This window comes from Erythrolamprus reginae, unplaced genomic scaffold (genome assembly GCF_031021105.1).
Source record: "Erythrolamprus reginae isolate rEryReg1 unplaced genomic scaffold, rEryReg1.hap1 H_3, whole genome shotgun sequence".
NCBI lineage: Eukaryota > Metazoa > Chordata > Lepidosauria > Squamata > Dipsadidae > Erythrolamprus > Erythrolamprus reginae.
The window spans coordinates 343,763-357,116 of NW_027248484.1; the positions used below are offsets into that span (position 1 = coordinate 343,763).

The 13,354-nt window shown below is 42.7% G+C and overlaps 1 protein-coding gene across 1 annotated transcript in view; it reads left to right on the forward strand.

Moving 5' to 3' along the window:
- The window catches only part of LOC139155551 (myosin-16-like), a 53,707-nt gene that overhangs the window by 20,364 nt on the left and 19,989 nt on the right, over positions 1 to 13,354 (forward strand). The window contains exons 18-28 of the mRNA XM_070730736.1: positions 450 to 570; positions 1,278 to 1,414; positions 1,930 to 2,011; positions 3,086 to 3,259; positions 4,883 to 5,110; positions 5,851 to 5,955; positions 6,577 to 6,663; positions 7,065 to 7,210; positions 11,216 to 11,306; positions 12,357 to 12,413; positions 13,255 to 13,341. Of these exons, the coding sequence (XP_070586837.1) occupies positions 450 to 570; positions 1,278 to 1,414; positions 1,930 to 2,011; positions 3,086 to 3,259; positions 4,883 to 5,110; positions 5,851 to 5,955; positions 6,577 to 6,663; positions 7,065 to 7,210; positions 11,216 to 11,306; positions 12,357 to 12,413; positions 13,255 to 13,341 (1,315 nt within the window). The remainder of the gene's footprint in view (positions 1 to 449; positions 571 to 1,277; positions 1,415 to 1,929; positions 2,012 to 3,085; positions 3,260 to 4,882; positions 5,111 to 5,850; positions 5,956 to 6,576; positions 6,664 to 7,064; positions 7,211 to 11,215; positions 11,307 to 12,356; positions 12,414 to 13,254; positions 13,342 to 13,354) is intronic.

Sequence of the window (13,354 nt, forward strand, 5' to 3'; positions counted from 1 at the left end):
CCTAGAGAGGCCCCACGGAGGCTTCTCCCTGCCTTTCCCGGCCCTGTTTCCTCCCAGGAGATTCCTAGAGAGGCCCCATAGAAGCTTCTCTCCGCCTCTTCCGGCCCTGTTTCCTCTTAGGAGATTCCTAGAGAGGCCCCACGGAGGCTTCTCCCTGCCTTTTCCGGCCCTGTTTCCTCCCAGGAGATTCCTAGAGAGGCCCCACGGAGGCTTCTCCCTGCCTTTTCTGGTTACAGTTTTGGAGGCTCAGGTTTGTAAATGGAAAATGATTCTTGAGAAGAGGTAAAAAAATCTTGAACACCCCGTTCTTATCTAGAAAAGTTCATAAGTAGAGGCGTTCGTAGGTAGAGGTACCACTGTAATTCCTGAGTCCCATGGGATTGAGCAGCATTTAAATTAAATAATTAAACTAAATTAAGTTAAATTCCTCTTTGTGTCTTCTTAATCAGGTATCAGCTGCTGAATCCCAATGTCATTCCTCAAGGGTTTGTAGACAACAAGAAAGCCTCCGAACTGATCCTGGGAACGCTTGACCTTGGGGAAAACGAGTACAAAATTGGACATACCAAGGTACAGAAGTGTTAAGTATTAAGGAGTGTGCAGAGTAACCCTTGAGTTGCCAAGGATGAACAGAGGAAAATATGGAGGTGGCAGATATCCAGCCGATAGCTCAGAGACCCAAGTAGTAATTCAGATAACCAGATACATGAAGTCTATACATATTATTTACTTTGGCAAATAGATTAGTCAAGAACAATCCTAGTCATACACAATTACATCAGTCAATACTCTCAATGCATATACAATACTACAAGCCCTACTTATAAAACACATTAAACAATCATTTGAACACACAGTTCTACACAGCATAGTCACACAAACCAGAAATAGCAGAGAATAATAAGAGAGAGGGAGGGAGAGAGAGAGAGAGAGATATGCTTCTGGCTCCCTCTTGTGGCTAACTGAAACATTAGCTCCTAAAGCTATAGTGTTATAATTCATTTAAACATACATTGATAGTTTGTTTATATATTGCCAAACCCAACCAGTTATGTACATCGTACTAACACTAAGAATGGTTTCTTTCCTGCAAGAAAACACAACTATGCTGAAAGTTCACCCAAGTTGTAAAATTTCATTGGTGGTCAGCTTGGGATGGACTTCTTCTCACTTCTCATCTCTCAACCCTCGTGGATCTGGGAGAGTTTAGGGGGGCTGGTTCTCCCAAATCGATCTTGTGAATGGATTTGTGTACATAAGTCCATTGATTTTCATAGGTGTTCTTCCGTGCTGGAGTCTTGGCCAAGTTGGAAGACATGAGGGATGAGCGTTTGGCCAAGATCATGACTATGCTACAGAGTCGCTGCCGTGGTTTCCTGATGAGAATTGAGTTTAAGAAGATGCTGGAGAGAAGGTAATGAAATAAATTATATCTTCGCTTCTTTCCCTTAAGAAGGGATTAGACAGACAGGCGGCCGGATGGATGGACGGACAGATGGATGGATGGATGGATCAATAGATCAATGAATGGATCGATGGATCAATGGATGGATCGTTTGATTAATGAATCAATGGATAGATCTATGATTGATTGATGGATGGATTGATGAATCAATGGATGGATTGATGGATGGATCAATCGATAGATGAATGGATGGATGTACTGATGGATGGATGGACCAGTATCTGAATTCATAACTTAATTCATAACATGCACTGGAATTTCTCAATCTTCTTGCCTGTTTCAAGTAAGTTGTCTTTTTCTGGCTTATGTCCACCTTAGGCTTTTGAGAAACTACTATTAAGACGTTAGAACTTCCTGCATCCACAAATGCAAAGATACATCCATCACCATGCTATTGCAAGACTAGGTTTTCTTCTTTCCTAACTCTAGTTTCTCTCTTTAAAAAAAAAAAAACAACAACCCAGAATGGGCCTGATGCTGATCCAGAGGAACGTTCGCAAGTTCTTACAGATGCGTTTCTGGGGATGGTGGAAACTGTACAATAAGGTGAGGCAGCAGTGGAAGGAAGAGACACGTCACCACTCACCTTAGGCTTCAGGTTGTATCAGAACAAAATGAGTGCTGTTGCTTTTGGTCAATGGGTGGCTTTGGACAACACACAGCCAGGAGAGACGTTCTCCACACCTGTTTGTTCAACAAGAAGGAACACTTTTCGGCCATAGGGTTCATTGTCCATGAGAAAGAAGGGTGGAGATAATTCCTAACAAAATTTTGTTTATTTTTTTATTTATTTTATTTATTTATTACTTGGATTTGTATGCCGCCCCTCTCCGAAGACTCGGGGCGGCTCACAACATGTAGGAACAAATCATAAGTAATCAAACAATTTAAGATTTTAAAGATTAAAAAAAAAACCCATATACTAACAGACACACACACAAGCATACCATATATAAATTAAACGTGCCCAGGGGGAGATGTTTCAATTCCCCCATGGCTGACGGCAGAGGTGGGTTTTAAGAAGTTTACGGAAGGCAGGAAGAGTAGGGGCAGTTCTAATCTCCGGGGGGAGTTGGTTCCAGAGGGCCGGTGCCGCCACAGAGAAGGCTCTTCCCCTGGGGCCCGCCAACCGACATTGCTTAGTTGATGGGACCCGGAGAAGGCCCACCCTGTGGGACCTAATTGGTCGCTGGGTTGTTGTTCTATTATCTCTGGCTGTGCGTCTTTCTATGTGGGTACCAGTGAAGGGCTGCAAAAAATGTTACTACCACACTGTGGGCGTGGCTTATTTTGTGGGTGTGGCTTGCTGGACATGTGGCCAGGTGGGAGCGGCTTGAAGGTCATGGGGTGGCTTAAAGGTGATGAATCACTTTCCATGCTTCTAAATCATTGTCACCTACGCTCTCGTCCCCACTGCCTTCTGATAACCTTAAACCAGGATAAGCTGAGTCTTCGGAGAGCGGCGGCATACAAATCCAAATGATAAATAAATAATAAATAAATAAATAAAACCTGTTTCCTCATCCTCAGAGTCTGATACTTCCTGAGGCTGGCAAGGAACACTTAGAACAATGACTATGTCATGAGGGCTTCATCTTCTACTTTGGCCCCCACCTGTAGGTGAAACCTCTGCTGAACGTGGCCCGCCAGGAGGAAGAGATGAAAGAAAAAGAGGAAGAGTTGCGCAACGCCATGTCCAAAACTCAGGAACTCATGGACCGCATCAAGGAGTTGGAGGAGAAGATGGCCACCCTTAGCCAAGAGAAGAATGATTTGACCATCCAACTGCAGGCTGTGAGTCTACTAGATTCACCCTTGAAGAAGAATGCACAACTCCCGTTGGCTTGGGGACCATCATAAGCTTTGAAGTTGGTGGGGTTAGAGATATTTTGGACGGTAGGCAGTTTCACAGAATGGTTGCTGCTGAGGGCAGAACCATTTGTACAGCATTAAGGGGAATAGTCATTGATCTCCATGACTTCCACCAATGTTCTTTGCATGGGGCTACCTTTGAAGGTACCTTTGAAGACTGTTTGGAGAATGCAGGTAGTAAAGAATGCAGCCGTAAGAGCAATCATGGGCCTCCCGAGAGATGCCCATGTCAGTAGAACATTCTGCGAGCTGCATTGGTTGTCGATTAGTCTCCGAACGCAATTTAAAGTATCGATTATGACCTATAAAGCCCTACATGGCATTGGACCAGATTACTTACTGGACCATCTTCGGCCTCATGTGTCTCAGTGACCGGTCAGGTCCCACAGAGTCGGCCTTTTCCAGGTCCCGTCAGCTAAACAATGTTGTCTGGTGGGGCCTTGTGGAAGGGCCTTCTCTGTGGCGGCCCCGGCTCTCTGGAATCAGCTGCCCCCAGAGATCTGCATAGATAGATAGATAGATAGATAGATAGATAGATAGATAGATAGATAGATAGATAGATAGAAAGATAGACAGACAGACAGACAGACAAATGATATCTAGCTAGTTACATGATAGATAGATAGATTGATTGATTGATTGATCGATAGACAGAAATACAGACAGACAAGACAGATAGATAAATGATATCTAGCTAGTTAGATGATAGATCAATCGATAGATAGATATAGAGACAGAAATACAGACAGACAGACAAATGATATCTAGCTAGTTAGATAGATAGATACTGTAGATATAGATAGATAGATAGTTAGATAGATAGATAGATAGATAGATAGATAGATAGATAGACAGACAGACAGATGACAGATAAATAGATAGATAGATAGATAGACAGACAGACAGACAGACAGACAGACAAATGATATCTAGCTAGTTAGATAGATAGATACTGTAGATATAGATAGATAGATAGACAGACAGACAGACAGACAGACAGACAGATGACAGATAAATAGATAGATAGATAGATAGATAGATAGATAGATAGATACCTAGATAGATACCTAGATAGATAGACAGACAGACAGATGACAGATAAATAGATAGATAGATAGATAGACAGACAGACAGACAGACAAATGATATCTAGCTAGTTAGATAGATAGATAGATAGATAGATAGATAGATAGATAGAGAGAGAGATAGATAGATGATAGACAGACAGACAGACAGACAGACAGACAGATGACAGATAAATAGATAGAGAGATAGATAGAGAGATAGAGAGATAGATAGAGAGATAGATAGATGATAGATAGACAGACAGACAGACAGATGATATCTAGCTGGTTAGATACCACATTTAGAGAGCACCTAAGAATCCAGAGTTCAGCCCTGAGCTACAAATGTCCCCTCTGCTCAGTCCCATAGTTTCACCCAACCTTTTTTTTTTGAAAGCCAGTGAGGCTGCTACCTCCTCTAGATGTCATTCGGTAAGAACAACAAAGAGAACTCCAGTATTTCCTCTGGTTCCTCTTTCAGGAGCAAGAGAACCTGATCGACGCGGAAGAGCGCCTCACCCAAATGATGAAGGCCAAGATGGAACTGGAGAGCCAGATTTCGGACATGAAGGAACGCCTGGAGGAGGAGGAAAGCTCAGCAGCCTCCTTGAGTGCCCACAAGCGCAAGTTGGAAGCCGAACTTAACGACCTCAAGCGAGACCTTGAGGGGCTGGAGACCACGTTGGCTAAGACGGAAAAGGAGAAACAAGTGAGCATCTTGTCATTAACGGTGGTCCTTTGAAGGAACGTTTTGGGTTGGTCTTTGTTGGTTCTGGAAGTGAGAACTTCCCAGCAGGGTCATACCAGCCATGACTTATTCATACATTGGATGGATCAGACTATATCTCCTTCCATCCTCCTTTCCCTTTCTCCTCCTTCTCCTCCTTTTTCTGTCTTTCTATCTTCCTTCTTTCCATCCATTTTCCTTCCCTTTTTTCCTTCCATCCTTTCTTTTCTTCCTTCCTTTTATTTTCCCCCATCATCTTTCTTCCTCTTTTCTTTCTTTTCCTTTGTTTCCCATCTTCCTTCCTTCTTCCTTTGCCTTCCTCCTTCCCTTTTTTCCTTCCTTTCTTTTCATTCCTTTCTCTCTCTCTCTGTCTTCTTTCCTACTTTGTTTATCTCTTTCTTTTTCCTTCCTTCTTTCCTTCCTGTTTTGCTTTGCTCCTTCCCCCTTTTCCTTCCTTTCTCTCTTTTTCTTTTTCCTTTCTTTCTTTCTCTCTTTCTTTTTCCTTCCTTCCTTCTTTTGCTTTTTGCCTTCCCTCTTTTCCTTCCCTTCTCTATCTATTTTTCTTTTTCTTTCTTTCTCCCTCCCTCTTTCTTTCTTTCTCCCTCCCTCTTTCTTTCTTTCTTTCTTTCTCTTTTTCCTTCTTTTTTCCTAACTGTGTATCTCAGATCAATCATCTGCTCACGATGGGTGGTTCTGTATGAATGTCTCTTGCTTCTTTCAAGGCTCTCGATCACAGGGTCCGAACTTTGACCGGTGACCTGCAAGCCAGGGATGACTCGGTTGCCAAACTCCAAAAGGAGAAAAGAGCCCTGGATGAGCTACACCAGGTGAGAAGGACCTACTTCTTTTCATTGACTCACATAAGCTCAAGGTTCATCCAATGGATTTTATGGGCCAGAACCCAACCTTTCCATCAAGGCAAAGATTTACGCTATGCAAAGACATCACAGCCTCAACTTACAACCACAATTGGGACTAATTGATGTGGTTATTAAGTGAGGCAGGCCTGATTTTACTACCCTTTTCACCATGTTCATTGATAGCAATAGCAATAGCCCTTAGAGTTATACACTGCTTCACGGTGCTTTGCAGCCCTCTCTAAGATGTTTACAGAGTCAGCCTCTTGCCCCCAACAATCTGGGTCCTCATTTGACCCATCTCAGAAGGATGGAAGGCTGAGTCAACCTTGAGGCAGTCAGGATCGAACTCCTGGCAGTGGGCAGAGTTAATCCGCAATAGCCATAGGGCTTAGATTTATTTATATTTATATTTATATTTATATTTATATTTATATTTATATTATTATCTTCCTCATCAATGCAACACATCAAATGAGATCACGATGCTGGATATTATTATTACTATTACTATTACTACTGCTATTATTATTATTATTATTGTTATTGTTATTGTTATTCATTCAATTTCTATGCCACCCTTTCCTGCAGAAAACGCTCGACGACCTTCAAGCTGAGGAAGACAGAGTGAACCATCTGACCAAAACCAACAGTAAACTCAGCACCCAGATACACGAGGTCAGCATTGACTTCTCCCTCCATGGAGGTTTGGAGTAGACTTTCAACCGGGGGGCTTTTCTAGAGAGATGGCAGTGGCCTTTTTACAAATGGTAGGGCTGGAAAGGGTCTTGGAGATCTTCTAGTCCAACCCCCTGCCCAAGGCAGGAGTCCTTATTCTATCCTGGACTATTCGTTGACGGGTTCTTAAAAAACTCTTAGTGTTGAAAATTAAAAATGTGACGTCCCCCTGGCCACACACCTCAAACCCAACCCAGATGCAGCCCCGAAGACCCCTGGGACCTCAGTCCCTTTTTTTTTGCATCAAGGTGATTTCTTTGTACAGTTCTAGGTTTCCTTGGTTGCGTTGGTCAATGGTTCCTTTTTTAATCTCTGGTTCTTTTGGCTTGTCCCTCAACCAGTTGGAAGACAACTGGGAACAAGAGAAGAAAATCCGAGCCGAAGTTGAAAAAGCCCGGCGCAAAGCGGAGGGTGACTTGAAGATGACCATCGAGAACCTGAACGAAATGGAGAGGTCGAAGCTGGACTTGGAAGAGGTGGTGAAAAAGTAAGCGGCCACATCCACTTTCCGCGTCAACTCTTGGTTTGTAGGACCACCCGCTTGACTGAACTGGCATATAGATTCCCCCATCTAAGCCCTATATGGCTCAGGGCCAGGCTATCTACAGCAGTGTTTTTCAACCAGTGTGCCGCGGCACACTAGTGTGCCGTGAGACATGGTCAGGTGTGCCACGAAGCTCAGAGAGAGAGAAAAAAACAAGAGAGAGACAGAGAAAGCAAGCAAGCAAGAGAGAGAGAAAGAAAGCAAGAGAGAAAGAGAACAAGAGAGAGAAGGAAAGCAAGAGAGAGAGCAAGAGAGCAAGAGAGAGAAAGAAAGAGAGAGAGAAAGAGAGGGAGGGAAGGTGGGAGAGAGAAATACAGAGGGAGGGAGAGAGAAAGAGAGCAAAAAAGAGGAAGGAAGGAAGAGAGAAAGAAAGAGGGATGGAGAGAGAGAGAAAAAAGAGGGAGAGAAAGAGGGATGGAGAGGAAAAGAGAGGAAAAGAGAGAGAGAATTTTTTTTTGTCCAAACTTTTTTAGCCCCACCCCACCCCACTCAATGTGCCTCATGGTTTTGTAAATGTAAAAAATGTGCCGTGGCTCAAAAAAGGTTGAAAATCACTGATCTACAGGACCGTCTCCTGCCGCATACCTCCCAGAGACTTATCATTATTATTATTATTATTATTATTATCATTATTATCATTATCATTATTATTATTATTATTATTATTATTATTATTATTATTATTATTATTATTTATTGGATTTGTATGCCACCTCTGTCCGCAGACTCGGGGCGGCTAACAACAGTGTTAAAACAATCCAATTAATAAAAACAACTAAAAAACCCTTATTATAAAAAACCAAACATACACACAAACACACCATGCATAACTTGTAATAGCCTAGGGGGAAAGGATAACTTAACTCCCCCATGCCTGGCGACAAAGGTGGGTCTTACGTAATTTGCGAAAGACAAGGAGGGTGGGGGCTGTTCTAATCTCTGGGGGGAGTTGATTCCAGAGTGCTGGGGCCGTCACAGACAAGGCTCTTCCCCTGGGGCCTGCCAAACAACATTGTTTGGTCGACGGGACCCGGAGAAGGCCGACTCTGTGGGACCTTATCGGCCGCTGGGATTTGTGCGGTAGAAGGCGGTTCCGGATGTATTCTGGCCCAATGCCATGTAGGGCTTTAAAGGTCATTACCAACACTTTGAATTGTGACCAGAAACCGATCGGCAGCCAGTGCAGGCCGCGGAGTGTTGTAGAAACGTGGGAGAATCTAGGAAGCCCCATGATTGCTCTCGCGGCCGCATTCTGCACGATCTGAAGTTTCCAAACACTGTTCAAAGGCAGCCCCATGTAGAGAGCGTTGCAGTAGTCGAACCTGGAGGTGATAACTGAACTGGCATAGATTCCCCAATCTAAGCTCTACATGGCTCAGGGCCAGACTATCTACGGGACCGTCTCCTGCCGCATACCTCCCAGAGACCGATAAGACCGCACAGGGCTGGCCTCCCCCAGCTTACGTCAACTAAGCAATGCAGGTTGGCGGGGACGTGGGGGAGGGCCTTCTCTGTGGCTGCCCCGGCTCTATGGAACCAACTCCCCCCACCCACCCCGATATCTATAATGCTCCCACCCTACTGGCCTTCCGAAAGGCTACGAAGACCTGGCTTTGCCAGCAGGCCTGCGGGGCCATAAAATTGACACCTGCGCTGGCGAATTTATACCGAATAGTTATGCCTGGATTGTTTGAGTTGTGGGTTTTTTCACTGGGGTTTATAGTTTTTTTTAAAATTTATATTTGACTTCTTTTTATTGTATGTTGTATCTTTTATATTGTTGTAAGCTGCCGTGAATCCTTCGGGTGGCATCATAAGTCGAATTAAATCAATCAATCAATCAATCATAGAAACATAGAAGACTGACGGCAGAAAAAGGCCTAATGATCCATCTAGTCTGCCCTTATACTATTTTTTGTATTTTATCTTACAATGGATATATGTTTATCTCAGGCATGTTTAAATTCAGTTACTGTGGATTTACCAACCACATCTGCTGGAAGTTTGTTCCAAGGATCTACTACTCTTTCAGTGAAATAATATTTTCTCACGTTGCTTTTGATCTTTCCCCCAACTAACCTCAGATTGTGCCCCCCTGTTCTTGGGTTCACTTTTCTATTAAAAACACTTCCCTCCTGAACCTTATTTAACCCTTTAATCTATTTAAATGTTTCGATCATGTCCCCCCTTTTCCTTCTGTCCTCCAGACTCTACAGATTGAGTTCATGAAGCCTTTCCTGATACGTTTTATGCTTAAGACCTTCCACCATTCTTGTAGCCCGTCTTTGGACCCGTTCAATCTATGCCAGTTTAGCCAAGTGGTTGATTGAGGTCTGGAGAATTCTGAGAAATGTAGTCCAACATTCCTGGAGGGTACTAGACTGGGAGGTTCAGTCTTTATTATTATTATTTAATAGGAAAGTGAACCCAAGAACAAGGGGACACAATCTGAAGTTAGTTGGGGGAAAGATCAAAAGCAACGTGAGAAAATATTATTTTGCTGACAGAGTAGTAGATTCTTGGAACAAACTTCCAGCAGACATGGTTGATAAATCCACAGTGACTGAATTTAAACCTGCCTGGGATAAACATAGATCCATCCTAAGATAAAATTAGTATTGGATTTACATGATGTTTTTTATTACTGTTGTTAGCCACCCCGAGTCTACGGAGAGGGGCGGCATACAAATCCAATAAATAAATAAAAATACAAAAAGTAGTATAAGGGCAGACTAGATGGACCAGGAGGTCTTTTCTGCCATCAGTCTTCTATGTTTCTATGTTTCTATTATTATCTTTCCAGATGTGTTTTATTTATTTTATTTGATTTCATTTGTCAAACATGTATAGGATAGTAGTAGTTTGTATGAACATAACGTAAGTAATAAGGTAACAATAAAAGAGGACAATAGGGCAGTAGGACAGTGATGATAGACACAGAGGTGAGCTCATGCAGACCCCTTAGGGATGGGGATGGGGTGAGGTCAACTGTCGACAACCTAAGGTTGAAGATTTGGGGGTTTGGGGGGGGAAAAACCACAGAGTAGTCAGGTAATGCGTGATTTATTTTATTTATTTATTTTTTTATTTATTTATTTATTTTTTTATTTATTTATTACTTAGATTTGTATGCCGCCCCTCTCCGAAGACTCGGGGCGGCTCACAACACGTGGAAACAAATCATAAATAATCTAACAAATTTAAAATTAAAAGATTTAAAAGACCCCATATACTAACAGACATACACACAAGCATACCATATATAAATTAAACATGCCCGGGGGAGGTGTTTCAATTCCCCCATGCCTGACAGCAAAGGTGGGTTTTAAGGAGTTTACGGAAGGCAGGAAGAATAGGAGCAGTTCTAATCTCCGGGGGGAGTTGGTTCCAGAGAGTCGGGGCCGCCACAGAGAAGGCTCTTCCCCTGGGGCCCGCCAACCGACATTGTTTAGTTGATGGGACCCGGAGAAGGCCCACTCTGTGGGACCTAATCGGTCACTGGGATTCGTGCAGCAGAAGGCGGTCTCGGAGATATTCTGGTCCGATGCCATAAAGGACTTTAAAGGTCATAACCAACACTTTGAATTGTGACCGGAAACTGATCGGCAACCAATGCAGACTGCGGAATGATGGTGTAACATGGGCATATTTGGGGAAGCCCATGATTGCTCTCGCAGCTGCATTCTGCACGATCTGAAGTTTCCGAACACTTTTCAAAGGTAGCCCCATGCAGAGAGCGTTACAGTAGTCGAACCTCGAGGTGATGAGGGCATGAGTGATGTCAAGTTGGCCACCTTTAAGCTAGTCACATGACCTTTAAGCCATCCCTCGGTCACATGACCGTCAAGCCACTCCCACCTGGTCACATGGCCAGCAAGCCACGCCCACAAAATAAGCCCTTCCCTGCCAGAGAGTCTTTGAATAAGCCTGATGTGTGTTTGTTTCCAGGAGAGACATGGAGATCAATTCCATCAGCTCCAAGGTGGAAGATGAGCAGGCATTGAATTCCACCCTTCAGAGAAAACTGAAAGAACACCAGGTAGGGGAGAGAAAGACCGACAGACATGATTTGTCTCCTTCCGCCAATCATCTTTGGCTAACAGTATCCAGTCCCCTGTTCCCATCCAGATTTGGCTGCTCTTGAGATTTCAAACTACTTTGACCATGAAAGAAAACATTCAAGACATTATTTATTTATTTGTTTATTTGTTTGTTTGTTTATTTATTTAGTTAGTTATTTAGTTAGTTGTTGTTATTATTATTATTATTATTATTATTATTATTATTATTATTATTTATTGGATTTGTATGCCGCCACTCTCCGCAGACGTTAGTTAGTTAGTTAGTTTGTTAGTTCAATACACAATACACATTGAAGAAAATAAACATGTAGTAATATATATCAAAGAAAGGATAGAAGAAAAGATATAAGAATAAAATATGTCAATGAAGAATAGAGGAAAAGATATATGAATGGAAGAAAAGATATAGGAGAGACAATTGGACAGGGGACGGTAGGCACACTAGTGCACTTATGTATGCCCCTTACTGACCTCTTAGGAACCTGGAGAGGTCAATGGTGGATAGTCTAAGGGTAAAATGTTGGGGTTAGGGGTTGACACTACTGAGTCAGGTAATGAGTTCCACGCTTCGACAACTCGGTTGCTGAAGTCATTCTTTTACAGTCAAGTTTGGAGCGGTTAATATTAAGTTTGAATCTGTTGCGTGCTCTTGTGTTGTTGCGATTGAAGCTGAAGTAGTCATTGACAGGTAGAACGTTGCAGCATACTTCACACAGATGGTTATCTAACATCTGCTTAAAAACCTCCAGTGTTGGGGCATTCACAACTTCTGGAGGCAAGCAGTTCCACTGATCAACCGTTCTGACTGTCAGGAAATTTCTCCTTAGTTCTAAGTTACTTCTTTCCTTGTTTAGTTTCCACCCATTGCTTCTTGTTCTGCTCTGGGCAGCCCCTGAGATATTGGAAGACGGCTATCATGTCACCCACCGTCCTTCTTTTCATTAAACTAGCCATGCCCAGTTCCTGCAACTTTTCTTTACATCTCATTGTGTTTTTGCTTTTAATAGGCTCGGATTGAAGAATTGGAGGAAGAGCTGGAAGCAGAGCGGTCCATAAGGGCAAAGGTGAATCTGTTTCTCTTTAATCAAAGAAGGGGCCCATTCAGTTCAAGACAGCAATGGCTATCCTGGATCCAAAGCAGTTTGGAGGAGGACTGTGCAAAATATTTTAAAACCGCATCGTTTCTGAAATTCTCAGGGTCATGTTTGAAACATCCCACCTGGAGTTTGGAAATCATTTGTTTTGAGGGCTCTTATGAACATTTTGAGAATTTCTAATTACATTGAAACGTGGTAAAAGTTCAAATCAGCCTGTTTTGCAGATGTAAAAAGAAAGAAAGAAAGAGGGACAAAGAGGGACCGAGAGGGAAAGAAGGAAGGAAGGAAAGAGAGAGAGAAAGAATGAAAGAAAGAAAGAGGGACAAAAGGAAGGAAGGAAAGAGAGAGAGAAAGAAAGAAAGATGGAGAGAGAAAGAGAACGAAAGAAACAAAGGGAGAGGAGAGAAGGAAGGATGGAAGAAAGGAAGGAAGAAAGAAAGAATTTCCAATTACATTGAAACATGGTAAAAGTTCAAATCAGCCTGTTTTGCAGATGTAAAAAGAAAGAAAGAAAGAAAGAGGGACAAAGAGGGACCAAGAGGGAAAGAAGGAAGGAAGGAAAGAGAGAGAAAGAAAGAAAGAGAGGGAAAGAAGGAAGGAAGAAAAGAGAGAGAAAGAAAGAAAGAAAGATGGAGAGAGAGAGAGAATGAAAGAAACAAACAAAGGGAGGGGAGAGAAGGATGGATGGAAGGAAGAAAGAAAGAAAGAAAGAAAGAAATTTTATACTCCCAACTGCAATCACCCTATAAGGGAGATGAATAGCATAAACATTTAACAAAATAAACTAATATTAATATCTTGCTTTTAGATAGAGAAGCAACGCAGTGACCTCTCCCGGGAACTGGAAGAGCTCACCGACAGACTTGAAGAAGCTGGAGGAGCCACCACTGCTCAGGTATAAGCATACA